General features: G+C 36.8%; 3 protein-coding genes and 1 long non-coding RNA gene across 6 annotated transcripts; 2 read left to right on the top strand and 2 right to left on the bottom strand.

Moving 5' to 3' along the window:
- Positions 1 to 787: 787 nt before the first annotated feature.
- LOC109048083 (lysoplasmalogenase-like) lies at positions 788 to 3191 on the bottom strand. Its single transcript, XM_042726666.1, has 3 exons — positions 3034 to 3191; positions 2385 to 2628; positions 788 to 1540 (listed from the first exon to the last, which is right to left on the bottom strand). The coding sequence occupies exons 1-3, from the start codon at positions 3082 to 3084 to the stop codon at positions 1086 to 1088; spliced, it is 750 nt and encodes a 249-aa protein (XP_042582600.1). The 5' UTR covers positions 3085 to 3191; the 3' UTR covers positions 788 to 1085.
- A 620-nt stretch (positions 3192 to 3811) lies between these two features.
- Positions 3812 to 6174, top strand: LOC109048094. The gene is made up of 4 exons (XR_002010891.2): positions 3812 to 4451; positions 4736 to 4786; positions 5171 to 5270; positions 6007 to 6174. It is a non-coding gene; the product is annotated as an uncharacterized LOC109048094 (long non-coding RNA).
- A 323-nt stretch (positions 6175 to 6497) lies between these two features.
- LOC109113598 (glycogen [starch] synthase, muscle-like) lies at positions 6498 to 16641 on the bottom strand. 2 transcript variants are annotated; one of them, XM_042726688.1, is made up of 16 exons: positions 16488 to 16641; positions 15269 to 15387; positions 14216 to 14397; positions 12852 to 13043; positions 11974 to 12159; positions 11584 to 11728; positions 11195 to 11312; positions 10984 to 11104; positions 10775 to 10881; positions 9955 to 10014; positions 9677 to 9869; positions 9422 to 9548; positions 8814 to 8909; positions 8536 to 8699; positions 8308 to 8388; positions 6498 to 7727 (listed from the first exon to the last, which is right to left on the bottom strand). In XM_042726688.1, exons 2-16 carry the CDS (start codon positions 15384 to 15386, stop codon positions 7515 to 7517), a joined length of 2103 nt encoding a protein of 700 aa, XP_042582622.1. In that variant the 5' UTR covers position 15387; positions 16488 to 16641; the 3' UTR covers positions 6498 to 7514. The 2 variants fall into 2 exon arrangements, with proteins under 2 accessions (XP_042582622.1, XP_042582613.1); XM_042726679.1 differs by lacking the exon at positions 16488 to 16641 and adding an exon at positions 15906 to 15924.
- A 961-nt stretch (positions 16642 to 17602) lies between these two features.
- LOC109113606 (DNA polymerase delta catalytic subunit-like) lies at positions 17603 to 27907 on the top strand. Of its 2 annotated transcripts, none has more exons than XM_042726709.1 (27): positions 17603 to 17756; positions 18610 to 18797; positions 18982 to 19095; positions 19188 to 19328; positions 19421 to 19546; positions 20051 to 20219; positions 20333 to 20447; positions 20539 to 20668; positions 21174 to 21340; positions 21431 to 21535; positions 21699 to 21839; positions 21928 to 22038; positions 22167 to 22358; positions 22447 to 22535; positions 22980 to 23096; positions 23250 to 23363; positions 23531 to 23678; positions 23766 to 23861; positions 23932 to 24069; positions 24158 to 24333; positions 24538 to 24690; positions 25443 to 25545; positions 25629 to 25761; positions 27132 to 27245; positions 27327 to 27379; positions 27463 to 27560; positions 27679 to 27907. In XM_042726709.1, the coding sequence occupies exons 2-27, from the start codon at positions 18611 to 18613 to the stop codon at positions 27764 to 27766; spliced, it is 3318 nt and encodes a 1105-aa protein (XP_042582643.1). In that variant the 5' UTR covers positions 17603 to 17756; position 18610; the 3' UTR covers positions 27767 to 27907. The 2 variants fall into 2 exon arrangements, with proteins under 2 accessions (XP_042582643.1, XP_042582638.1); XM_042726704.1 differs by having other exon boundaries at positions 17605 to 17756; positions 18599 to 18797.
- Positions 27908 to 27927: the final 20 nt, after the last annotated feature.

Below are 27927 nucleotides of genomic sequence, written 5' to 3' on the forward strand. Positions count from 1 at the left end.
ATGCTGTTGAATGCTTTTTTAGCCTCTTTTAAACTTAAATTCAGTATTTGCTTGCATTCATTGTGTGTAATTCTGCGAGTCTCATTAAAAAAGGATGTAAGTTATTAACTTTTTTTAAATTTCTCATTTAAAAATCTGTTTAATCATGTCTAAATATTTATTCAAATTAACTTATAAAGAACTTAAAAATAAGTAAGCAGGTATGACCTGCAATATTCTAGATATATTTAGTAAAGAGCCATACAGGTACCTAGTGGTTAAACCATGTCATTACAAATGAAAATGATTTTTTTTCTGACCACAAAATTAATCTAATTTGCCTCTTTGCATTAGAATTTAAAACCCTTTTCTCTATTTTAACCTTAAATACACTAATTGTAATATAAGTAGCAAATAGAAATATTAGAAAAATATATTTAAAGTCATTAGGCTAATAATTATTGTACAAATAGTATTTAGTACCAAAAGATCTCCTTAAAATATTAAATAAATATTATTGAACTAAAATATACAACACTTATTTAACCGAAAAATAGATGTACTATACGGTCACATTATAAGCAATACCTGAGGGTGAAAGAAAACCATATTAATGTTGCATCTCCTTCACTCTCCAGAATAAAATGATACAGTAAATGTCATCGACGTAATAATCATGTATGCTGTAATGTTTACCAAAAATTGCTGCAAATACCTGTATACTGAAGCTGTCGTCTATTCTACTTAAAACAGATGTATTGTGTGCTGGTTTGGAGGCTCCAAAGTTGTAAAAATATGCAAAACTACATATAGTTGTTTTAAATTTAATCAAATCAAATCAGTTCAGCAAAGAGTCTGTTCATCTGCTTTAGTGAAGTTGGAATAAAGTCTAAGTTGATAGGTCAGACTGTGTAATATTTTTTATATTTAGGGATATAGGCTACAGTAAGTCATGTCCACACAGTAGTTGTGCATTTACTGTGAAACAGACACAGGTTTATCCAAAGTGGCCCCATTTTATACAGTGTTCAACTCTTCTCAGTGATGATGATACACAACGTAGTGTTTGTGTAGCATCACTGAACCAATGTCCATCAACAGCAGTCTTATGATCTCTTCCACTTGTGGATATCATCAGCTTCCTCCTCCAGCGCTGCCTTCACGTCACCCAGCGCAATCATCAGCTGTGCCAGGTAGTATGTTGTCATAATAATGTGCTTTTTGTATTCGACATCAAAGACATTGAACTTTGTCAGTGCAATCGTGAGGTCAGAAGCCATGAAGACCAGGCTGCCCAGCAGGATGAGAGGCCGCCGTGTACGAGCAGCCAGTGTGGCCATGATGACAATGAGCAGTATGTAACCCCCTATAGCTGGGACCAAAACGTCAGCTTCTGGATCAAGCCGTAGAAAGGGCACCAGGTAAGCATACATTCCAATGCCGAACAACCACAGGATGAGGTAGAGGATAAAGAATGAGACAGACGAAGATGTTGCAGAAAATCGAGAGGACAGGAAGGAAATAGAGTAAACCAAGTGGGCCAGAGCAAAACAGCCCATTCCTAAAAAAAAAAAAATACAGAGATAAGACTGTGAGGCAGAGTTATTATAGTTAACTAAGACTACAACCATAACAAAAACTATGTATGTATAAATGTATTTTATGTCAGATAGGTGCCAGTGAAACATTTCTCTTTTTTATTTGGTTTACCTTGATGTACAAAAATAACTAAAACTAAAATAAAAATTTATATATATTATATATATATATATATATATATATATATATATTATTTATATATATATACTATAATATATATATATATATATATATAATATATATATATAATACTATATCTATATATCTCATATATATCAAACAAAATTAAATTACAAAAACACGACAAAATTATCAAAACTAAAATTAAAATGGAAAATATAAAAATAAAAACTAATTCAGACTCAATAAAAACTACTACGACAAACAATGCTATGAAGAAATTTGTAATTAACAAGTAATCAGTTGTTATGTGAATATTAAAAAAAAATAAAGTAAACCAAAAAGAAAATATAACAAATATGAATATAAATTAATCTTATTATTTTTTTTATTATTAACAATTTTATGGCAAATTCCATTATTCTGAAAGATGATTCTCATTGTATTCTTATTACTGCAATACTGTACACACACACACAGGCTTAAAAAAAAATTAAAAGATAATAACAATAATAATATATTATTGTGCTTTATGGTCTTAAAATAGTTATAAAGTAAGAAAAGTAGGAAAGTTTTTTCCCCCTTGACTTTATAGTGAAATATGACCAGGAGGTTTTGGTAGGCTTTGTGTCAGTAACCCTGATAGTCTTAAATAAAGATATGGGACAGGAAAAAATAACCTTTACCATGGATAAAAAGTTCTGGCCAAATAAGGCAAAAGTCTCCGCCCGCTGAGAGCAGCAACCCTCCAGCCACGCCCACTAGACTCCGCCCTCCATTATAGCTGAGCACCAGAAGAACCAGACAGAGGATGGGAGCAGCCTTAATGCCTGCAGCCAGAAGAGAGGGGGTGGAGTCTGGGATCCACAGGTAGAAGTATATTGCACAGGATGTGAAAAAAGGGAGGAGATACAGAAACAGTACACAGGTCTGGAAATAAAGAAATGGAGAAAATAATGAAAACAATACAGGCATGATTTATATATATATATATATATATATATATATATATTACATACAATATATATATACATTATCTTTTATATATATATATATATTTTATATACATACATATATATATAAAATACACAGTCTGCACTCATTGCGCTCTAAACAAAATTCAACATTAAATGCAAATATCTTTATTATAAAAGAAAATCACACAGTATACAAGTGTGATGCCAAGCTAAAAAAATTACTTTGACTTAATTGTGACTAAATGTGGATCTAAATGAGTAAACTGGATGTGATAGAAGTGCACAGATAAGCCCACAAGAGCAGAACACAGGTGTCTGTATTTGTGCGCAGGTGTGTGTGTGCGTTTGCTGTGATTACCGTGTTCCTGCGTTGTCTGCGATCATAAGCACTTGTTTCTAGGATGTCCATCTCTCTCTTCTGGCCTAAACAGTCACACACGCAGCCTTCTCAGATGCGGGCCACCTATTCCACAGCTGGGTGATCTGTAATGCCTCTGTGAACTATGTGTGCCAGGGTGTTTCATTGGCTGGGGTAGGTCTGGACTTTGGCCCATTATGAGTGATGCGTTATCTGTCAGATTGTTCTGTCATAAACAACTTACACCCCTCACTCTCTCTCCCTGTTTCTGTGCCTGTCTCTCTCTCTCTCTGCCGGTTTCTCTCTGCATCATGGCCTGTTACCCTGAAGTGACATCATCGCTAAGAGCAAAGGTTTAATGATTGAGACACAAGGTCAGGGAGATAAAACTTTTTTTTTTTTTTTTTTTTTTATTAATTAATGATAGAAAATTATCTTTCTCAGTGTGTTTTACAGTTTGTCTTTTCAGCATCGTTTATTAACTTTATCAGCTTTTCTGATGTATGTGTAGGTGTCAGTAAGGATAGACAACACAAGCAACTTTTATGCAAGTTATATATATATATATATATATATATATTATATATATATATATATATATATAATTTAGGGCTGTCAAGTGATTATCATGATTAATCACATCCAAAATAAAAGTTTATGTATGTGTACTGTGTACATTTATTATGTATATATGCACACATACATATATATATAATTAATATTATATATAACGTGTGTGTACTTTCGATTAATCGTTCCAGCCCCAATTATTATAATTCCTATTTGTTTGAATTCCTATTGATCATTGGCTTCTCAGTGGTTTTAACAGCATGGTTGTACAAACTGTTGCAATTCTGGAGATATTTCCGTTATTCCCCCACTTGAGGGCACCACTGAGCTGCAGTATAATGATATGAAGGGGGGGAATTATTGTCATTGAATGTATAATATAATAATATAACATTCTTGTCATACATTTGTTAAGTGTGATTTGAGACTTGTAAATATGTAGATTTTTGTTACTGGAAATAAAGTAAACACCAACCAAAATTAATTAAAAAAACTTAATTTAAAACAATTTTACTAAACTTCTAAAAAAAAATTAAATGATAACAGAAAATATAAAAATTGAAAAGCTTATTCAAAAACCTATTAATAAAACCTATAATTGTATCTCAAAGATACTAAAATAGCTGTTTCAAGATCACTGTTTCCACCATGAATAATACTCCAGTACTCCTTTAAAATATCCAAAAGCCAGTGGACTCACACAGTCTCTAATCATTAACAATCCCGGCCGACATGCACTTTAACCTGCTCTATCCCAGTCTCTCAAGCTCAAACAGTGAAGGGAGAGATCGACGGACATCGAAAAGAAAAAGAGAGTGAGAAGTAGAGAAGAGGTGAGGAATTAGGAGGTAAGTGAAGGATGTGGGGACAGATAGTGTCAGTGAGATCAGTGGGACAGTGAGGTGGAGACATTGAAAAGGGGGAGGAGCCAATGATTGAACCATGAGCAAGTGTGGGGAATATAAAAGCAAATCTACTACATGCTGGTTTGATGTTATAGAGTTTACAAAAATATAGTTGTTGTTGTATAGATGTGTATAATAATAAGGTCTCTTGAACTACTTTAGCAGACCAACCAATTAAAAAAATTATTTCATGGTTCATCTGCTGAATCCCTTTTCTCACTTTGTAGATATGACTGATAGAGCCTTAAAGGTTGGAATTGTGGGATATGGACATTCAAGTGAGTTCTTCAACGAAAACCTGTTACAACTTTCTCTGCTTTGATTAAATTTGCACTTTATTACAACCTGTAATCCTGCCTGCTATAGTATTTACATTTATTTCATGATCATGTTTTCTCCTTCTTCAGGATTATAATTATTATTATTATTAATTATTATAATTATTTTTAAACACAAGAAATTAAAGCACTGTTCAAAATCTGACTGTCCATAAAAAATATTTGTCTCCAAGAGGTGGTCTGCCAAAATGAAAATACTAAATATTAAGTTAGCATAGCTAAAACTAAAGTTCAACATAAGTTTCATTGTCCCTGGCACATGAAAACATAAATTACATTTCAAATGTTTTCCATCCGAATGTCTCAACATCCCTCTTGCTCTAGGCTGACTGGTGGTCTGCTCTCTGATTGGACGGAGGGAGAGGGGAGGCGGGTCTTGTACCAAGGCTCAGTAGCAGAGCTCTGCCTCATCACCCCAAATAATGTGAGCACTATGGCAGCTGCAGCCATAGCAGCATCTAAACTAGGCTTCCATGCGGTTAGCGGAGAAATCATCTCAGACACTGCGTGAGACACAAACTAAACCTCAAAACTCTGACATTAACACTCAAAACCTTTCTTTTCCGTCACACACACACACGAACTCCAGAAAACTGCCTCCATACAGACCAGGCCACTTTTAAATTCAGCATAAAATTCAATTGTATGGATGATTCATTCATTAACGTTTCTTTTTCTTTTTCTAGTCAAATTAACTTTGCCCCTTTCTTACAATCAACTGCAAACTTGCATTCAGATCTGCCTCCATCCAGTCAACAAACATTGGATGGTACCAAGTCCCGACCCTATAATTTTTATTTTTTGTTGATCTTTCACTGATATATGTCACAATTCAGAAGAAAAGCTACTTCCGTTGGTTTTGATCTAGTTTCTGTGATGAAGCTGTAAATAAACCGACACTATGACAGGGTTATTTTTTTTTTGGGGGGGGGGTGTTGTTAGGGCGTTGCTATGTTCTGTAATTGCTAAGGGGTTCAGAGTGATTTTTAGCATGTTGCTAGGTGGTTGCTCACTTGCACAAGTAAAAAATGTAATGTGCCCGAGTCCCAGGTCTGGGTTTTCATTCAAACCCCTAACCGTTAATATAAGCTATAGGATTTGTAACTTGAGCATTAGCAATATAAGAACGATTATTGCAATCTCTTTCTCCTTCTCTCCAGATTATCAGACTACCATATTGTGGAGAGTAATGTAACTAGTCCAGATGGGTTCACAGTGAAAACGGTGTGACAAAAACCTGCCAAACTGAGAGCTGTAACAGGAAATGCCACATACAATTCCTTCTGGAGCGGCTTACTTGGTATGAGTGTGTAAGAAAGACTGACGGAGTGCATAGCCAAAAACCACAGTATGAACATCCTTAGCCAAATCTGGATTTACAGAGAATGCAGGCATAAACTGCTTTTGGAACTGTCCTCTTTGCTTCTGTCCTGCTAAAATTAAATGAAAAGTCCAAAAAATGGTACATGAATATGCTGTTACATATCCCTCTGTCTTATTATATATTTTATCTGAATTTCTGTTTGTCTTTTATCAGTCTGCAAGGGTCATGGAGGGAGGGTATATCAGTGTTGATAACAGTGGATTGCTGCAGAAAGTTAACCGAAGAAAAACACACAATGTAGCACATGAAGAATTAATAAAACAAGTGTCATGGTAACAATATTGTAGACTTTAATTTCAGTTTTACAGCCATGACAGACATGACAAACTCTAACAGTGCTGGTTTATATTTGTATTACAGTCCTAATGATGTTCCAGTGTATTAATTTGGCTGGTTAGCTTTACCTACATCACTTCCTTGTCATTTAAACCATTTTCGATGTATGATTTTTTTTTTTTGCTTTCGTGAAACACAAAAGGAAAAGTTTAGCTCTTTGAAATAAGCACAATGAAAATAATGACTATGACTGTCAAAACATTATTTAAAGTAAAGTATTTAAAGGGTGCTGTACTTCATACAAAGATATTGTATGACATTAAAAGACTTACAGTGCGAGTCTTAAGGATTATTTGTATGATATTTTTATTGTATTTCTTTTGGCCTTGACAGCCCCTGGTCACCCTCTGTGTTTATTTTGTATATAAAAATATAACATGAACATTCTTCAAAACCTCTTCTTTTGTGTTCCATGGAAGAACGAAAGTCATACAGCTTTGGAAAAAGTGCATAAATAATTTTTCTCTTAAACTATTCATGTAAAGAGTTTCTAATAAAATTCTCTTTAAAATAAATGTTTGTAACATTTCTTTTTATCGTCTCACTTTTAACAGTGGCCATTTGCATGTCAGCTTTAGATGGCACCACTGGTACACAGCTGGATATCAATTTCATATGAATCCGTATGAATTGTCATATGAATAACTCTAGCTGCAATTTAACCCTTTGCTCTCTGTTGTTGTTTTTTTTACTAGGCTTCGTATGGAAGACACCAGAGAAATCTTTCAAAATAAAGTCTTAAAATCACATACTTTGGCTCACCACATACTTAAATATCTTATTTATTTCTCTTCAGAAAACCAACATGCAGACATACTGTTTGCAGGCGTTACGTTCACTTTTAGGGGAGTGTTATATGTATAATGTGTGTAAAGTGTGTGTGTCACAGTGTATATAAGTGCCTTACAGTATAAGCAGTGTGTGTATGTATGCACGTAGGGGTGTGTTTTAGTTTTTCTCAGGAAGACCAACTGTATGATTCTTGTTTCGGTTCGGCAAGTTGAACGGTTGGCGGATGTTGACCCGGTCTTTCTCTGCCTCCAGATCTTCATCATACGGTTCCTCTTCATCTTCAGCCTCACTGTGATGAGGAGACGAGTGAAGCGAGTGGGCGGGAGACGGGGGAACTGAGGCGGGCCGCGGGTAACGGAAGCCTGTGGCCTGAATTATGTAAAAAAAAATAATAATAATAAATGTCAACAAATATTTACATCTAGTTTGAGACAGCTTTCTAGAGCTGTCAGAGATTCTCAAACTTTTTGACTTCAAGGCCCCACATTGTCCACAACGATATTCAAAGGCCCCATGACTTGTCAAAGTGTTTTTTTACTTTCAAAATATTTTAAAAGTATTTCACATTTTCTACCTGATAAATTAAGTAGAAAAATGTATATTGTAAATGTAAATATATTAAAATTACAATGGAAATTGAGACTTACTGTAAGTAATGTACATGACTATTCCTTGACTAGAAATCACATTTGTAAAATATTCATATTCATATTCAGGTTTTTCATTGAGGAGGTGAATTAAAACAAGCCATGTCTTGATTTATAGATTTTTTTTAGCTTAACTCGTTTTTTCGAATTTGAAAAAAATTTAAGTCATCTTGAGGCCCCCTTTGAGGTCTGATGAGGACCCTGGTTGAGAATCACTTTTCTAGATAATTAAACTTCAGATTTTTATTAAAATAAAACTAATAAACTCAATTTCAATAGCATGCGTCATCATTTTAACTTACGGAAGTGGGTTCTTGAGGTTCATAGATAAAGGTGTCCGGGAAAGCTTTCGCTAAAGCCATATGGCGGGCAGAAACATAATACTAAGAAACAGAAACATTCTATATTAGTTCATGAATAATAAGCTGCTAGCTTTGTTTTGATGCACATGAAGTTAATTGGACACATCTTGTGGCTGACAGTCCCGGATGATAATTCACTGTTCATTTTGTGTGTGTGTGTTATCTGACCCTGCCCAAATATCTCCAATCTAGCAAGTCACTGAGGCGCTCTGTTCGGTTCCTCTGAATGATCCTCTGCCTGCGGCTCTGCTGACAGAACTGAAACAGGAAAGACGTCAGCTGGTTACAGGACTCATCCACCCCACGATACCGCCGATCCAGAATATAGATACCTGAAAGAGAATGTGCGTTACACATAATGAAATGAAATAAATCTGATTCAAACAAAAATGAGAGAATTTCGTAGGTAATGTTCATCATTTCTATCATATATGTACAACTCTCACCGTAAGCTGATGGGTCGGCAATGTGCTCCTCCATGAAACAGCCAAACCCAGACAAGTTAGTGGAGATCGATGGGATGCCCATCACTGTACACTCAGCTGAGAAAAAGATGTGTGCATTGTGTTGAGTGGACGTTATTAATACATTATCATTCAAAAGTTCAGGGTCAGTATTCTTTTTTCACCAAACTGCATTTATTTTATATAAAAAAAATATTACTTTATAACTTTAAAATACTTTATTACAGTTTAAAATTTCACGTGATCCTTCAGCTCAAGAAACATTTCTTATTATCATCAATGTTGAAATACAGTTGTGCTGCTTAATATTTTTGCTGCTTTTTTATATTTTTGTGGAAACTGAGATACATTTTTTTTCCAGAGTTCTTTGATGAATAGGAAAAAAAAACTATAAAAAATGTATTTACTGTCACTTTTGGTAAATGTATTCATTCTGAATGAAAATTATCTCTTGTTACTATAACAGAATATATAATTTCTTGTTTATGTACTTAAAAAATGTTACAATATTACTGACCAAAGTTTTGAATGGATCATGTATTTACATAAATATGTACACCATGGTACACTGGTAGTGTGTGCAGTTTTACCTGGTGTGTATCCCCAGGGCTCATAGTAAGATGGAAATACTCCAAGATGGCAGCCTCTCACAAACTCTTCATAGTCCATCGGCAGGAGAGGAGAAGTTGAGGAGAGAAACTCTGGATGGAAGATCACCTAGTGAAGAATATGAGGCATTAAAGTGCATTCAGTGGTTTTTCTACATAATGAATAGGTGCACCTTTAATTACATTATCCATTTTAGTATAGTTATCTGAGTGTGTGTGTGCGCTACATGTACGTACCTTGACTCTGTCCTGAGCACTGTTGAAGAGGCCGATTCGGCGGATGCAGTTGAGGATGGGGTCACTGCTGTCCTCCAGCATGTTGTGAGAGCAGATGGGGGGCAGGCACTGGCGCTGGGTGGCGAAGATGGCACGTTTCATCATGGTGAAGTCCTCTTTATCTAACATCTTAGACACATCAGGCAGCTGCCCTCTAACAACAAGAAAGCAAGCAATGTCACTCCTCAGACGAGATTCATAAATTTTCTAAAAACAGTTAAACACAAAAACCAACTCACACTAAAAGTGATTCGTAGAGTTTCTTCCCAAAGCGCTCCTTCACAGTCTGTGCAGTGTCCCTGGCAATACAACAAAGACGGAATTTCACAACAAAATTCATTCACTTTTTCAACAGTCCCTGTGTCCAAGTAAAAATTTTGAAAAAAATGTATATGGGTTTTTGAAAAACATGAGTGTGAGTAAATAAAAACAGTTAGTTTTAATCATTTTAACTACTCTTTTTTTAATCAGGTGACTTAATGACTACTGTTTATTTTAAGTAAATCTATAAATAAACAAATATATTCCTTTCTACATCATCACACATCCATCACTGCAGAATGGCAACAGAAAACAGGAAGATGTGTTAGGATGCTCTAGACCATTGTTGTTATTGTTAAGTAAAACTAAAATGATTAAATATTGTTTTCATTAGTTTCATTAAAAAAAAAAAAAAAGCTGAAATACATCAAATATAAATATTACATGAGATGGTTAAACTTAAAAACATGGCAACTAACTGAAAAAAAAGTTGAAGCTTAAGTACTAAAATTACAAAAACTAAAATAGAGATAAACTGAATTTAAATAAAATAATTAAATTAAAGAACATTTTAAAAACAAACTAATAAAAATGACAAAAGCATATAGCAAAATTACTAAAACAAACTAAAATTAAAATGAATAATAAGAGCTAATGCAAAATATTAATAAATACAATAACAGCACTGTATATAAATAATACTAAAATAAAACTGCCTTCTAGACAACTTGGTTGTTTATATTAAGTCGGTTGAGCTAAACGAGTCATTCATGTTAGCAGTCCTCACAGTGCAGTTACCAGAGCTGTTTCCGTACGGCTTGGCCCTTCAGGGTCTCCACGTTGAAGTTGTTGGTACGAGCAGGCATGATGAAGAATGCTATTATGGTCACTTCGCTGTGATTCACCTGGACATCAAGATCAAATTTAAACCTTTTCTAACAAAGATTCTTCATCTTTATAACATTTTGTGTTTGAATGGACATACACCTTAAAACACAAATACTTACCCTCAACAGGTAATTAAGTCTAGCCAAAGCTTCAAGAAAGATATCAGCTCCTTTATTTGAGAATTCATAGCGTCCAGCAATGAAGAGAAACACTGTCTTGTCAAGGTTAAAATCTAAATGCCTGCACACAAAACAATAAGAGAAAACACGCATGACAGAGTGTTTTGCTTCCAGACACATGAATATGATTGCGTGTCTCATGAGCTCTGACCCGTAGAAATGTCCCCTGACAAACTCCTGGATGCGCGCTTTACTCTGAGCGTGGAGGTTCTGGAACTCGTGCATGGCTGAGAACTTCTTCACATTCAAGCCATTTGGAGTCACGATATCTGACAGAGAAAGATAAATGTGGATCTCTTTGGCAAATAGACCAAATAGGTTAAAAAAGCAGCAGCTTCCTGGCCAAAGTCCAGTTCTGAACTACAGGAAGCATCCACAGTGATGAAATGAAGCCAGAATCCTTTTCTAATATCAGATCAATCCGCACATGATGACATCTTACATGATGTCATCTGACTGATTCATGACTGCTTTTTGTTGCCATTAGGATGTTGTGTTACAATCTCTTGGGAAAACAGTACAAGCAGAAACTTAAGGCACCTGGTTTCCGCTTTAGTAAGTGCTCGGCTTCAATGGCGGTGATCTGAGAGACGGTGGTGAAGACGTGTGCACAGCGGGCTGCTGCGCGCTCCAGACAGTACCGGTGATAGATCTGCCTGTCACCTGCCTCTTTATCCACGTTGAACTACACATGGAGAAATAACCACAGACACTTCAGGAAGCTTTTTTAAATGAATTCCGTGAACTTCTCTCTCTCGCTATGTGTTTATCCATTTAGATCATCATCTTGGTCTCAAACCTTTATGTGCTTAAAAATAGGGAACATTTTCTAAAGAAATCTGATTAATTCTGGATATGAGGTGTGGCTTATAATAAACAGTAACAGAGGACGTATCATTTATCCACAACAACACATTCTCTCGCACAAACCTCAGCGAGTTTGTTGTAGAAGTCAACGTTCCCAGCACACAGGTATCGGCCGAGCAGCGTGGCGTGTGTGGTGAAGATGGTTGCTACGGGTAACTGCCGCTGCCTGCATAAGACGAGTCCTAAACCCGCCAGCCACTCGTGAAAATGCGCTACAATGTGAGGAGGTTCGTCACACTGAGCTGCAAACTGAAAAACACATATTCAAATTATAATTAATGAGAACTGTGTGTGTGTGTGGCGGGGGGGGGGAGGGATCGTGTCCAGGTTCCAATAAAAAAAAAAAAAAAAAAAAAGTGATGTATCTTTTATTAAAAATAAATAAATAAATAATTCACTGAATAACCAAAAACAGGAAATAGGCATATGAACATAGATATTTAATTTCTATTCAATAACTACTAACTATAACCCATTGAATTTTGTTGGGAACATACCAAGTGCATTTGCACTCACAAAATTAATATTAACATAGATATCATATAAAGACAGAATGACACACACCTCCTGTGTTGTTATAGTTAACTAAAATTAAAACTATTAAAAAGGTTTTGTAAATTAAAATAAAGCTCAGATAAAACACAACATAAATATTAGATCAGAAGTGTAAACTTAAAAAAAAAACTAGCAACTAACTGAAATAAATAACGTTGATGTTAAAGTACTAAAATTACTACAACTAAAACTCAATTAAAAATAAATTGAAGCTAAATAGAAATATAAAAAAACTATAATAACAAAAAGACATAAAAAATTACTAAAACTTAAACTAAAATTAAGATGAAACTGAAGATACCAAAATAAGATGAAGATTTCAAAATATTTATAAATACTATAATATAGTATGATTATATAAGTAATACTAAAACAACACTGCACACCTCTCCCAGTAGCCATGCAGTGAGGAAGCCAAAGAGAACAGCATCGTTAGCCTCTCTGTCGAACCAGGGCACACCAATACTGCAATTCTCCCACAATTCACTCTTCCAGCGGTCCAGAGACCAGGCGGTGAAGCCCACGTCTAGCAGAATCACATATGGAGAGCCTTCAATCAGCCATCGGCCAAAATATACCTAGAGTAGAAGGGAAAGGAAGGAAAGAAATTAAAAACTTTGTCACTTTGCTAGACATTAAAAATGATACCATTCAACAGAAATAGTATTCTGATAACAAAGATCTCACTTGTTCATAAGATCTTTATACAGTTTTGCCCCAAATTTTCAATGATCACAGCTCACACCATTCGGGAGGCAACTCCCGGTTTGTTAGTCTTAAGACATCATTGTGTATCAACAACAGATGAAGCCACATAGACAAGCTAGCAAACATTTTTAGTTAATACACACTATGAGATAGGGCTGCAGAATCAATTGAATTTCTAATCATGATTACAATTACGGATGCCACAATTATGTAATCATTCAAAGCAGCAATTAATCATTCAATCAAGTCCACTTAAATTATTCTGTGAGCTTAAGATGCTTTTTTTTCCTACATGTTATCTTAAGGGTTTTTCCATTGTTTTAATTTTAGTTTTAGTATAACACTATAAAACCATTCATATTTTTACTTTTTTATAATTTAAAGAAAAAACCAATCTGATGTATAGTTGACATTTGAGGCTTAACTCTATAGAAAAAGCACTAAAAGTTTTTCATTTAGAGGGTTTTCAGCTTGTTTATTTTCAAATAAAAATACGGCATGCAGTTGCATCAAACAATGGTATAAACATCATTCAATGTAAATTGTGATAATCGTAATTAATAATCGCAATTACAATTTCAAGGGAATAATCGACAATTATGATTTTTGTCATGATCGTGCAGTCCTACTATGAGAAACCTGGATGCTTGACTTCGATTTATACAAATTCATTTCTGTTCATACTGATGGCAAAGTGACTCTGCAATAACACTGATGCCAATTTACACTGTATCACTCAGGGGAACATTTCCTCAAAGAACTGAAATAGACCTCAGTCTGACTGTCATACACTGATATAGCCTTTAACCTTTAACGCACACACACACCAGAGAGATGTCACACAAACATTCTCCAGAATGAAGGTTTAGGGTTTCACTGTGGATAAGAGCAGATTAAAACGGGCTGCGTGGTGTGTGTGTGTGCACATATTAGTGTGGATAAACAGAGAGGTGAACAAACCTAAAGCTAGAAACTGCCTTCTTTTTCGATATCTATCGAATCACCTAACTAGCAAAGTATGAAAGTGTGTGAATGTGTATACCTTGCACCCACTGCTGTTCATTTTATCAATGGTTCTCCTGAGTGTCGCATTGCAGGGTTCGATCAGCTCCACTTGCGTCCTGACACTGGACTCCATATACGGGCCCACCAGAAAGTAGTTCTCACCCCATTCCTCGCAGGTCAGGCGCGCCTTGGTCTGGATCACTGTGTAAATGCCACCAACTGCCACAAAACATGGTTAGTGGTTAGTTAACCTTTAACAGATGTTTAGGTCCAGGAAAGAGAAGGCCACCCAACCCTTTGAACTCGATATTGTCGACAGGTCCCCTTGACCCCTCCTTGACCTTTATCTAATCTAGCTGTCAATCATATATAATATTCACTCACACAGTGCAGCAAATTCCAACACCAAAGTCACATGACTCTTGCGCACCTGAGTATGTGGATACAGTATCTGTGAACGCTTGGCAGTGGAGTCATGTGGCGTATAGGTTTTTGTGTTGTGAAAACAACAACAGTATCAGGTTTCTGGTAGATGACTGTCTCTCATAAAGTGCTTCAAAATAATTAGTGGACAAAACAAACTGGACATATACTTTCAATACAATCTTACATGTTATTCTTCCTATAGTCCTATTTGTTTTTTGTGACTCATGACATTTGAATGGAACAATGCGATAAATATCTTAAAACTAAATTTACACTACTGCTCAAAAGTTCAGGATCAGTAAGATTTTTTAAAGGAAATGAATACTTATATTCTTTTATTTAGCAAAAGAACATTAAATGGATCAAAAGTGACAGCAAAGGCATTTACAATGTTAGAGAAGAGATCCATTTCGAATAAATGCTGAACTCTATTTATCAAAGAATCCTTTTTTTTTTATCTAAGTTTACATTAAAACTAATCTAATTAACAAATCTAAGTTACCACTGACAATAATAATGAATGTTTCTTGAGCAGCAAATCAGCATACTAGAATGATTTCTGAAGGTTCATGTGACACTGAAGACTGGAGGAATGATGCGTGTAAATGTGTTCAATGATACATTTGCATTGAAATATCATATCCAAGAAAAGAAACATGCACACCTTTATTAGCGACCTCCCATGCGATCTCGAACAGGACTGCATCCTCCCGATCAAACTCTTCATCCCATTCCTCCAGACCGGACAGGGAGGTGACCGACAAACTGCGCGCCAGTGGCATGCTGGGTAATAAAATACAACAATAAAATCAATCAATCGATCCATGTTTTTAGATTAATCTAATTTGTACGGAACTCCTGACATTAAAAGTAATATGCAACTTATATCCATCATATAAATGTGAACCTTATATGACGTTCCAAAAGCTGTTGACATCAGTATATGACCTTCAAGCAAGCACCACACACACACACACACACACACACACACACACACATCCTCATTCTCTCCTGACACAAAATTATATCAACAGCAGTTCTTTAAAATGACTCATCTTCTAGCATGGCTCACTGGCTCTTCCTCTCTTGGATTTGCACACACAAACACATTTGAAAAAGCCTCTTTAGTACTATAAACAAGTGCGTGTTCAAATCATATCATATGTTGAGATGTCTACAAATAAATTATTGTGACACTGTGCCTTAATCTCAAGTCTAGGCATGACCTTTTATACGGTCTATGATTATAACACATTTAACCGTTCAGACCATTACTTACACACCCTCTACTTTCAACATACCTTGAGCAACATAGAAAGTGACTGAGAGATGGCATTTATAGTCCCTGTAAACCCAGACAGGCATCATGAAGGACATAACGGTACTTTAAGGTCCTCCATACAATATAAACACACCTTCACGCACTTGCTACATGGGTTCTGAAACCACTATGTAGTGTTCTTAAGTGTTACTGAAGTGTCATTCAAAACTGAGCCACAATTTTTAACTGTTTCGACGCAGACACGCGGGTGCGCGCGCGCGCGCTGACATGGTACGTGCGCTTTGACACAGTCGAACGCAGAACGTCACAGTCACCATAACAACAGAGCAAGTAAAGCGTTTCGTGGACATAAACATAAAAGTGCATAAAATACAATGTTGCACACGATCAAAATAAGTCGCAAGCTTCTCCTCTGCACGCTAGAGGAAGGACGGACTGGCCAGTCGAACGCGGGCTGTACGAGTGGGTTTGCCCCTGGTAAACGCGTGACAGGAATCACGGGCTTCGCAGATGGATGGTAACGTTCCTCTGCAGGTTTTAAAACACACGGACATCTAATTTCAGACTGACAACACATAAAAGCAGTTAGTTATGCCCTCACCCTGCGGTAACGTCTTCTCCTCGCTCAGCCGTGTAGACCTCACATCTGCTGGAGTCAATCACCAGAAGGATGTTTGACAGTGGGCGGGGTCTTCTGCGCAAATCATCCTTGTATTATACGGCAATTTGGCTGTCCGTCAGGGTGACAGCTTGCACGCGACAAGGTACGTCATCAAATATGGGCGTGCCTTATCTGACGCTGACTCCTCCTCCTCGATCTCTCAGTACACGGAGCAGCAGCGTCTCCTCGTCACCGCTCACTTCCCCAAAGATATAGGCGTTTACCTCTATGAAAAATTTGATTGGCTAAACATAATGTTGGGGGAAAATGTGCATCCCTGCTACTTTCCTCTGGCAACTCGCAAGGATAGTAAACCGCTGGCTTTTGCGTTTTGTGCGCACTTTAAGCTGCACACCCTCAAGAAACTAACTTCTGCCTTGATCATTATGTCATACGTACAGTACATTTACTACAGATTTTTTGTTTTAATAACTTGATAAATGTTTATTTATATGTAATGTATACAGATATTCTACTGTTTTTTTCTATTACTTATTTTATTCATGAATTAGCACTTATAGTATACAGTTTTATTGTTATTTTTGTTATTTTAATATTGTATATTTATCTTTCTTGTCATTGCTTGTTTTGTGAGTAGTGCTTTGGCAGTATTATATATGTAAACACAAGCATAAAAGTAAAGTACTTTAAAATTTAAAGTGACAACTATTGATGTATATAATAAAGTACTTTGGTTTAAAAATATGACTTGCATGTAAGAGTATTTTTTTATTTTTTTCACTTTTATGTATGACATATTATTTCTGTATTGCTCTTTATAAAATAGAATGTTACATTTAACCATATCCGAAATAAGTTATACATTTTCAAGTACTTATTTAAGTAAACATTTCAGTATAACAGTATACGTATAACAGCAGCATCAAGTATTTCAATAAATATCTAGATATGGGTAAAGTACAAAGAGATCTTTGACTGCAGTTATTTAAACTGTAAGCGCTAATTTGTGGCTTGTGATTTGTCTAATTCTGACACACATTCGATTATCTATTTATGTATTAAACCATTGTTTTTAATCGCTCTTCTCAAACACGACCCTCTCAACATGGCAGTAATCGTCACTTCCTACATTTCCCGGCAAATCGGATGTTGTTCTGGTTCTGTGGCAACTGACACTCAACACTGTGAAGTGGCGGGAGATTTGTCAAGCACATATGCGGAGTAACAGCGATCGAGCTGGAATAAAAGGTGAAAGACTATGAATTTATTCAGTGGCTAGAGTTCACCTCAATGTATAAGACTGCCCGATGCAGCTCGCGTGAGTTTGCTGCGCCTCTTCGTTGTTTTGCGTGTTGCTAGCATGTCATGCTAAGTTTCTTGTTTGTCCAGTTCGCCTACTGTAGTATTTAATAATACGCAGTGTGAACGTAAACATTATGAGCCTGAATCTTGTTTATGTGATCTTACTGTTGCTGAATAAATGTTTATTTTGTTTTCTGAATTACCGGTCAAGATTAATTGTACGTTAGTTGAAAGAATACTTGTGTGCAAAACGTAAACAATGTGTACGTTGTGTATGTTGCATGTTAAATGATATATTGCTAATTATGCACAGTACTTAATAACGATGTTGACCCAACCTAAAGACATCCAGATCATCAATAACAATAGCTTCTACATAGTTCTAAGTGGGATCAGTGAAAGAGTACGTTTTGCAAATCACTATAGTTTTATTCGTAACGTGTCTGTCCAACTCCAGAAAATTATGAACAATTAAGCAGCTTAATTTGAAAGACTCCTTTACTTATTTGTACGCCTGTTTCATAAGCCCCGCCCCTTTTATGCAAATGACGCTGAAGGGCAGTCATATCATTATTAATATTATTCCTCCAGGTTGTTTTGATGTTATTCTTTATTTTTGAGATGTTTAATCGTGTGACGTGCACTGTGTCTTCACTTTGTTATATCCTTTATGAATTGTATGCTTCGTTACTCATACCTGTGTTCAACACATATTCGGCTTGCAAGACAGAAGTGACAGTTTGTAAGTGTTTGATGTGCTCATAAAAAAGCGGACATTGTTTTTTCACGGCTGCTTTAGAATGGACTTTAAAAGGCGCAATGGAGGCCCTGCAATGGGCGGGACTTCACAGGCCAAGAAGGGGAAAATGAACACCGAATGGGAGGATAGTCCCTCCCAGTTTGAAGAGGAACTTGCTCTATTTGATGAAATGGAAATGGAGGCGGAGTCAGGGGAGGGGCAGGCAGGTCACGATGTCATTCCCGTGGGTAAGTATGTTTTGTCTGTTACTTTGTAATGCATTAAACTGCATTCATTATACTCACTAAAACTGTTTGTCTGCGAGATATTCAAAACAACTTGCCAACCCATGAATACAAAAAAATAAAAATTAAGCCAATCCCATAACAATCTTTAAAAACTTCCATACATGATCTACCCTCTTTTGCTCAGGTGACTTATTCTCTGCTGATCTTAATCCACGTTGGAAACGACCTCATGCACCTCCTCTTCAGCCAAACTCAGACACACTAATATTCCAGCAGATAGACCTGGATTACTACTTGGGTGAGAGACACATACTCTCTCACAAATGCACACATAAAAAAACATAATTTCATTTAGATGTTTTCCTCAATGGGTTGTTGTCTGGTGTTTAGGATCTGCGGTGGCGGGAATGCCCGGGCAGGTACAGGGTAAAGTGCCCATAGTGCGCATGTTTGGTGTGACAGACAGCGGTAATAGCGTGTGCTGCCATATTCATGGATTTGCCCCGTATTTCTATGTTCCTGCTCCCAACGGTGAGCTGGCAATTACAGCAAACTGCTCAGTGTCATTGAGACAAATTAAACACATCTTTCATGAGTTCACGGTATGTCTGTGTCTTTCTCAGGTTTTACAAGTGCACACTTGGCTGAGTTTCAGAGAGAGCTGAACTCTGCTGTGTTGAAGGATATGCGGTCCAATAAAGACAACATAGCGGTCACTGTGCTGGCAGTGGACATCACTAGGAAGGAAAGTAAGTCATTTTAGTGTAAGTTTGTGTGTGTATACACTACCATTCAAAAGTTTGAGGTCGTTACGTTTTTTTTTCTTAAGAGTAAAAATTGTAATATTGTGATATATTATTATTAGTTAAAATAACTGTTTTTTATTTTAATTCATTACTCCAGTCTTCAGTGTCACTTGATCCTTAAGAAATCACTCTAGTATGATGATTTGCTGAAACATTTCTTATTATGATCAATGTTGAAAAAAGTTATGCCGCTTAATATTTTTATAGTTAATTTTCACATTATTAAAACATTAAAAATTAGTCTAATTCTGGATCAAAAGAACAGCATTTTATTAAAACATTAGAAATGTGTTTACTGTTGCTTTTTATCCATTTAATGCATCCTCTTAATTCATTTTTACATTTATTTCTTTCAAACTAAGATTACTGACCTCAGCTAACAATATTGTACGTGGAACTGTTTTTATCATGTATTATAGTTGACTGACTTTTCCCTATCTGTGCTAGGTATGTATAATTACCATGGAAACAAACCTCATGACTTCCTGCGCATCACTATGGCAATGCCACGTCTGATTGCCCCAGCGAAGCGTCTTCTTGAGCAGGGCTTTAAATTTGCAAACTTCGCCACCCAGAGCTACCAGGCTTATGAAGCCAACATTGACTTTGAGATCAGGTGTGTGTTCTGTGTACTTGAAAGTTTCTGAAACCGGTGGTGGTGTGTGGTGGACATTGTTTGCTTGACCCGACAAAGCATGTGAGATTTGCTGTATGTACGTGTGATGGCAGGTTCATGGTGGACAGTGATGTGGTCGGTTGCTGCTGGATTGAGCTTCCTAAAGGGAAGTACAGGCTGAGGGAGGAGAGAAGTGAAGGACAGACAGACTCAAAATATCCAGGAAAGGTAAAAAAACAACAACTGTCACATAAGGCATTAGAGTGATGTATTAAACTGACACAATAACTGATGTGTCTTTAATCTCTCTCTCTGTCAGGTGTCCCTGTGTCAGTACGAGGTGGATGTGGCGTGGAATGACTTGGTCAGTCATCCAGCTGAAGGAGAATGGCAGAGGATCGCTCCACTCCGAGTGCTGAGCTTTGATATTGAGTGTGCTGGCAGAAAAGGTGTGTGTGTGTGTGTGTTTAACTTGTTTAGGCTGTTTTAGTTAACTTATTCTGGTTTCAGTGGCAGCCCATAAAACCATCTGGAGGAACGTTGGGCATCTGACACACTGATTGTGTTTGACCTCAATATTTCTGGTGGAAATTTTTAGAAAAACTTTTTAATGCATATTTATTGTTCAATTATTTAATGTTACAAGTACTTTTTTCCCCCGAATCAAATAATCTAAACACTCATTTCATACCATTGAAAATTTTACACCACTGATTTATAGTTTCCAGCCAACTACTTTTCTACCAAATTGGGTTTTTATCACTCTTTTTTTTTTTTTTAACAGCTTTTTATTTTTTACATATACCAACTCATCTGTCGATGTAACACATTACTGAGCTAGCATTAACAAGTAGCTTAATTCTAAGTAGTAAGTAGTAGCCACAATGTGCCGCTTGTGCTTTTGTATTATATCCTGGTGTGTAAATAACTGAACTGTTTGTGTGTGTGTTACAGGCGTGTTTCCAGAGCCAGAGATTGATCCTGTGATTCAGATTGCCTCTATGGTGCAGCGTCAGGGAGAGAAGGAGCCGTTTATCCGGACGGTCTTCACCTTACAGAGCTGTGCCAGTATAGTGGGCTCCCAGATTCTCTGCTTTACTCAAGAGAAACAGCTACTGCAGGTTCATACTCACAGGTTCTCAGAACTATACTTCAAATGTAAATGTACATGGTGCAATAATAATAAAAATGAATATGTGTGATTATCTCAGAGTTGGGCTGAGTTTGTAAGGACAGTGGATCCTGACATCATCACTGGCTACAATATCCAGAACTTTGACCTTCCGTACCTCCTCAACAGAGCTGCAACCTTAAAGGCAACTTGTTTTTATATGTTTTCATTTTTACTGTTTTTTGTCTTTTGTGATGGGAAGTGAACACGAACCCAGATGGATTAGTTGTGGCACATGTCAGAAAGGCTTTTTATTTTAATTCAGGCAGGGGTGATGATATATTTGAGTCAATCATCTCTCTCCGTAGGTGAATTTGTTCCCATATCTGGGCCGTGTGTGGGGCAGTAAATCAGTCCTGAAAGACTCCAGCTTCCAGAGCAAGCAGATGGGCCGCAGAGAGAACAAAACTGTCAATATGGAGGGACGTGTGCAGTTTGACCTACTACAGGTACGCACACTTAAACTCTCAAATTGTGCCATCATATTGATTCATGACTGCACGTGCTGTGACTCACCCAATTTTTTCTGTGTTGCAGGTGTTGCTGAGGGATTATAAACTGCGCTCTTACACACTAAACGCTGTCAGTTTCCATTTTCTGCAGGAGCAGAAGGAGGATGTGCAGCATTCTATCATCACAGACCTACAGGTGCAGCCAATCAGATCTCTGTCCCATTCTTATAGCCAATCAGATCCCTCACCTCCATCTAAAACATTTGGTGTCCACTAAACCATCAAAAAACTGTCTTTCCTCTCTCTTATTTTTTTTTCGATTAGAATGGGAATGAGCAGACACGGAGGCGTTTGGCTGTGTACTGTCTGAAGGATGCGTATCTGCCCCTGCGCTTGCTGCAGAAGTTAATGTGCGTCATTAATTACATGGAAATGGCCAGAGTTACCGGGGTGCCCCTGACATACCTGCTCTCTCGTGGACAGCAGATTAAAGTGGTTTCACAGCTCCTGAGACAGGTCTGTGCATGTCTCTATGTAACATGTTAATTTAACAAACCTAGCAAACGTTATGCTTAAATGGTTTTTTTCAATGTCTTAATTCTAGGCTATGAAGCAGGATCTGGTGATGCCAGTGGTGAGGACAGAGGGTGGGGAGGACTACACTGGAGCCACTGTCATAGAACCAGAGAAAGGGTTTGTACCTGCTTCCCTTGTGATCATATTTCCTACGTACTAAAATAAAAACTGGTCATATAAAAGCACATAAATTCACTACCGTTTAAAAGTATGGTAACGGTAAATGGATAAAAAGTGACAGACATAAAAAGACATTAATAAAGTAACATTTTGTATGTTGAATTTTTTATTCATCAAAGAGTCCTGAAAAAATTGTATCACCATTTCCAAAAGTGCTTAAGAGAGACTGATTTATTTATTCCAAACACTTTCTAGTGTGTGACAACAGATTCTTGCAGTCTTTTCATTCTGATAGTTAAAAAAAAAAGACCTTAACTAATATTTTGAGTACTATGTAATGATGTGAAAATGCAGTAATTATGTGGGAAAGTTGAAGCAGATGATTTGCTTTGTAGATGATTCGCCAGAGTGGAAACTGTGTGTGTGTGTGTGTGTTTACAGGTATTACAGTGTTCCTATAACGACTCTGGATTTCTCCTCGCTGTATCCCTCCATCATGATGGCTCATAATTTATGTTACACTACCCTCCTGCAGAAAAACCAGGTGGAGAAACTCTGGTGAGAAGAGTGTGTGCGTATGTGTGTTATGTACTGTGAAATGTTAAAGTGATAGTTTCTTCAAATTGCCTTGATTTTTTAAAATTTATTTTAATTGTGATGTACTTCCTTTTGTGAATTATTAAAGTTTTGTAATTGTGTGTCTATTTTTAGTCTGTCTCCAGAAGATTTCATCAAGACCCCCACAGGTGATCTGTTTGTGAAGAGCTCTGTGAGGAAGGGCCTTCTCCCTGAGATCCTGGAAAACCTGCTGAGTGCCAGGAAAAGGTGATTTCAAGCATTAAAAGTAATAAAGAATGTTAAATAAACTATTCCCACCTGATGACAAATAGTTCAGTGTCATTAAAAATGTATTATTTTGCCCCCAATTATTTGCGTTCTGTATTTTTCGGTTATTCAAATCTTGACTCTTGTCTATTTTGATGTGCCTCTAGAGCAAAGGCAGAGCTGAAGAAAGAGACAGACCCCTTTAAAAAGCAGGTGCTGGATGGAAGGCAGTTGGCTTTGAAGATCAGTGCAAACTCTGTGTACGGCTTCACCGGGGCTCAGGTGGGCAAACTGCCCTGTCTGGAGATCTCACAGGTCCGTTTCAGCACTCACACATGGATGAATACCATCAGGTGGTTTTAAACAGAGATGCTTTAAGAGATGCATGTCTTTCGTCTGTAGAGCGTCACAGGTTTTGGTAGGCAGATGATTGAACAGACCAAACAGCTTGTGGAATCAACATACACGATCGCTAATGGTTACCAGGCAGATGCAAAGGTATTTAATCACATAAACATGTTTTTAATGCACTAAAACCATGCAGTGATGCAAGTCAAATGTGTTTCAGGTCATCTATGGAGACACAGACTCTGTGATGGTGAAACTAGGTGTGGCCACAGTGCAGGAAGCAATGAATCTGGGAAAGCAGGCAGCTGATTGGGTCTCCTCCCACTTCATTCCACCAATCAAATTAGAGTTTGAGAAGGTATAGAAAATACTCCAGGATTTCACAACAGAAGCCATTAAATATTATTCGTAATAAGCTTAATAATCTCTCTTTCACACTTTTTCAGGTGTATTACCCATATCTGCTGATCAATAAGAAGCGGTACGCCGGGTTGTATTTCTCTTCTAATGCTGAACATCATGATAAGATGGATTGCAAAGGAATTGAGACAGTCAGACGAGACAACTGCCCTCTAGTGGCAAACCTCATCAACACATGCCTCCAAAACATCCTCATTGACAGGTACCAACATTGCCACACTCAGAAAACTCCCATGTGCTCAGAAACGCAACAGTGACGCACAAACTAGCAAGTGTAAGAGTGAAGACATGACTCTACAAGCCTTAATAAAAGAAATTTTTTCATTATGTTCCAGTTGCAACACACCTTGCAAATACCAACACGCACATTCATTCACATGGCATGACGATGTGTTTTGTGTTTCAGAGACCCTGATGGGGCAGTAGCTCATGCTAAAGAGGTGATCTCTGACCTTCTGTGCAACCGCATTGACATCAGTCAGCTGGTCATTACTAAAGAGCTCACACGCACCGCACAGGAGTATGCCGGCAAACAGGCCCACGTCGAGCTAGCTGAGAGGTGTGTGTTTGGTTTTATTATCTTGACTATCTTGAATTTTGTAAAATATTATACACCACTGAAATCATTTTCATTTTCATTTTTGTTTTGTGTGTTACATTGTATTTCTGTAAACAGATTCTCAAAAATGTTACACACTGCACCTTTAACTAAAACTAAAACCAATTAAGAAAACAATTTTGTTTAAATAAAACAAGCATTAACTGAAATTAAATAATATATTTTTTAAAAGTACATTTATTTTTATTTCAGCTAGCTGCCAAGGCGACATTTCATTTTTAGTTTAACTAGAAGTACTAGAATAGCTAAAACTAAATTAATAAATAAAAACTATATTTATATATAAAAAAAATAATAAAAATGACAAAAAAAGCAAATTACTAAAAAAATGTCAAATTAAAGTGAAAACAGAAAATATAAAATAAAATTCAAAATATTAACAAAAACTTATAATATATCAATAATTTTAAAATAACACTGGTTTGTTTTTGTTTAAATTGTGAAGTTAAACTGTGAAGTTGTTTAAATCTTTTTAAAAGTTTTTATGGTGATTTTACACTTTAGGATGTTATCATAGACATTGGTGTTTTTTCAAATGAATGTTGTTACCTAGACAACATGTAGTTCTATTCTAATATGAAAATATTGCGAAATTATTTCATCTGCTTATTCCAAGAAATTTTAGAGCAAAAATCCAGAGTTTGCAGGTATGGATTTAGCATTTAATCACTTTCCGCAAACGTGGGTTTCAGGATGCGGAAGCGTGATGCAGGTAGTGCTCCAAACCTCGGAGACAGAGTCCCGTACGTCATCATCAAAGCAACAAAGGGAGTGGCGGCATATATGAAATCAGAGGTCAGTGTTGTGTGCTGTCTGTTTGTATGAGGCAGATTTTCTGTACTGTACTGTAGATGTTCATATTGAGTCATATCTCTCAGGACCCCATCTATGTGCTGGAGAACAACATCCCTATAGACACACAGTACTACCTGGAGCAGCAGCTGTCCAAACCTTTACTGCGCATCTTTGAACCCATACTGGGCGAGAGCAAAGCTGAGAGTGTGTTGCTGAGTGAGTATCGTCTATTCAGCTTGCAAACATAGCATGTTTAAAGTTGGCATGAAATGAAAGTGATCTGTTTTTTAATTGCATGTTATAGATCTTATTGTGAATGATTCTGTCATATATGTATTGTATATATTCATTTCATATATTTTATTTAAATTTTTTTACCTTATAATGTTTCAGATGTCTAGTGAAACGATAGACTTTTCCTTGTTGACTGATTTAAGTTCCACAAACCTTAAGTACACCAAACAGTTCTTGCTTCATTTCAAGTTAGACATCACTGAAAGTAATGGCTTGCAGTTTCATGAAAGATGTGTTTCATTCAGGTGAAATTTTGTGTGAAAAAAAAGGTCCATTGTTCATTGCCAGTAGTGTAGTAATGCTCACACAGAAGTCACTTTCAATCCAAGCAGCTTTCTTTGAACCACTTGAACCCACTGCAAAATCTGTTTCAGAAACTGTTTGCCCTTCGTTCGAAATTCTCAATCATATGGAATCCTATTGAAAGGACTGGACTTTGCCGGCAAAAATTCACCGAACAACAGTAAATGTGTGACCTCACTTTAATTCTGTTACCGCTCTGGGCAATTCAGCGAGTTTGTTTAGGGGCTGTTTACACGACAACGCTTTCAGCCAAAAACAGGAAACGTTTTATGCATTTTGCCTTTTCGTTTACGTGAAAACTGGGGACTGAAAAATGCAGATTTTTGAAAATGGCACCATTGTCGTTTCCATGTAAACAACCAAAACGGGAATCTTTGAAAACGGTGACGTCATGCGTGTTCGTAGTACGTGTTAGGTATGCAGACATGCGCAGTATGTGTCAATTTTAAAGGCAAGCGCGAACAAACATAACAACAATGGCGGAGTATATGGTACTGTTGTTGCTGCTTTAGAGTTTGCTTATACTTCTTCAGGAAAGTGTGGATTTACTGCACCAATATTACAACCAACAGCAGAGATGCATCATATACAACATATAATCATCACTTCCCTACAGGAACTGTTTACTAACATGGTGACAGCGCCAACTACTGGCCTGGCATACGTAAACAGCGTTTTTGGCTGTTTTCACAGATATGTGTAAATGCTAATTGTTTTAAAAACGTTGTGTATACGTGAAACTTTTTAAAAACGCTTTCAGTCTGATTCAAACTCTTCACTCTTCTGAGTCTTTATGAATGATTCATTGAAACAGCCAGCTCATAAGAGTATTTGTGAAACTACACTGTTCGTTCATATGTTTTTGAGTGCAGCCAACAAGAAACCCTTTTATCTCATCAAAATTCATTTCAAACTGCAAACTCTGATAAAATAGGATTTCTTTCAGAAATGAATCCGCTAATACATCTGCTTTTGCTGTGTTGTTTCAGAGGGCGATCACACACGCTGTAAGACGGTCTTGACATCTAGAGTTGGTGGTCTCATGGCTTTTGCTCAGAAACGAAGCACTTGCATTGGCTGCCGAGCTGTGCTCAAAACTGACGGTATGTATTAGGTGTGTGTAGGTCTCAGTACCGCAACAAATCACAAAACTGATGTACTTCTGATGGTTTACCTCTCAACAGGGGCTGTATGCGACTTCTGCAAAAAGAGAGAGTCGGAGCTTTATCAGAAGGAGGTGTGTTTTGTGTTTTTATATGAACAAATCTTGGCAAACTTGTCTTCATAAGTGGGGCTGAAGATTGTTTATCTGTCTTTTAGATCGCTTATCTGTCAACTCTAGAGGAGAAATTCTCTCGTCTGTGGACTCAGTGTCAGCGCTGTCAAGGTTCACTGCATGAAGACGTGCTGTGTACCAGGTATCTGCACACCAGGCCTGGACAGTTTATCAAATATTCACTACATATTTAATTACTTTGTTGGTGATAGTGAATATACCAGTGAATAGAACAAATTTTTGTTTTCTTTCTTTTTCAGTCGCGACTGCCCCATCTTTTACATGAGGAAGAAGGTGCAGAAGGATTTAGATGATCAGGAGAAGCTCATCTCCCGTTTCGCCTGGTGATGGACAATCTTTTCTTTTGCCATCAGTTTTCTCAACATTCATTCATCATCTTACCTCAGTGAAGGAGAGCCTGTCTCACTCCATTTTGTAAAGAATCATTTTCTAGTGGCTGAATAAATAAAAAAGTGAATTTTTATAAAATGGCCTTCTATTTTCTTCTG

The sequence above is a fragment of the Cyprinus carpio genome, chromosome A3 (genome assembly GCF_018340385.1).
Source record: "Cyprinus carpio isolate SPL01 chromosome A3, ASM1834038v1, whole genome shotgun sequence".
NCBI lineage: Eukaryota > Metazoa > Chordata > Actinopteri > Cypriniformes > Cyprinidae > Cyprinus > Cyprinus carpio.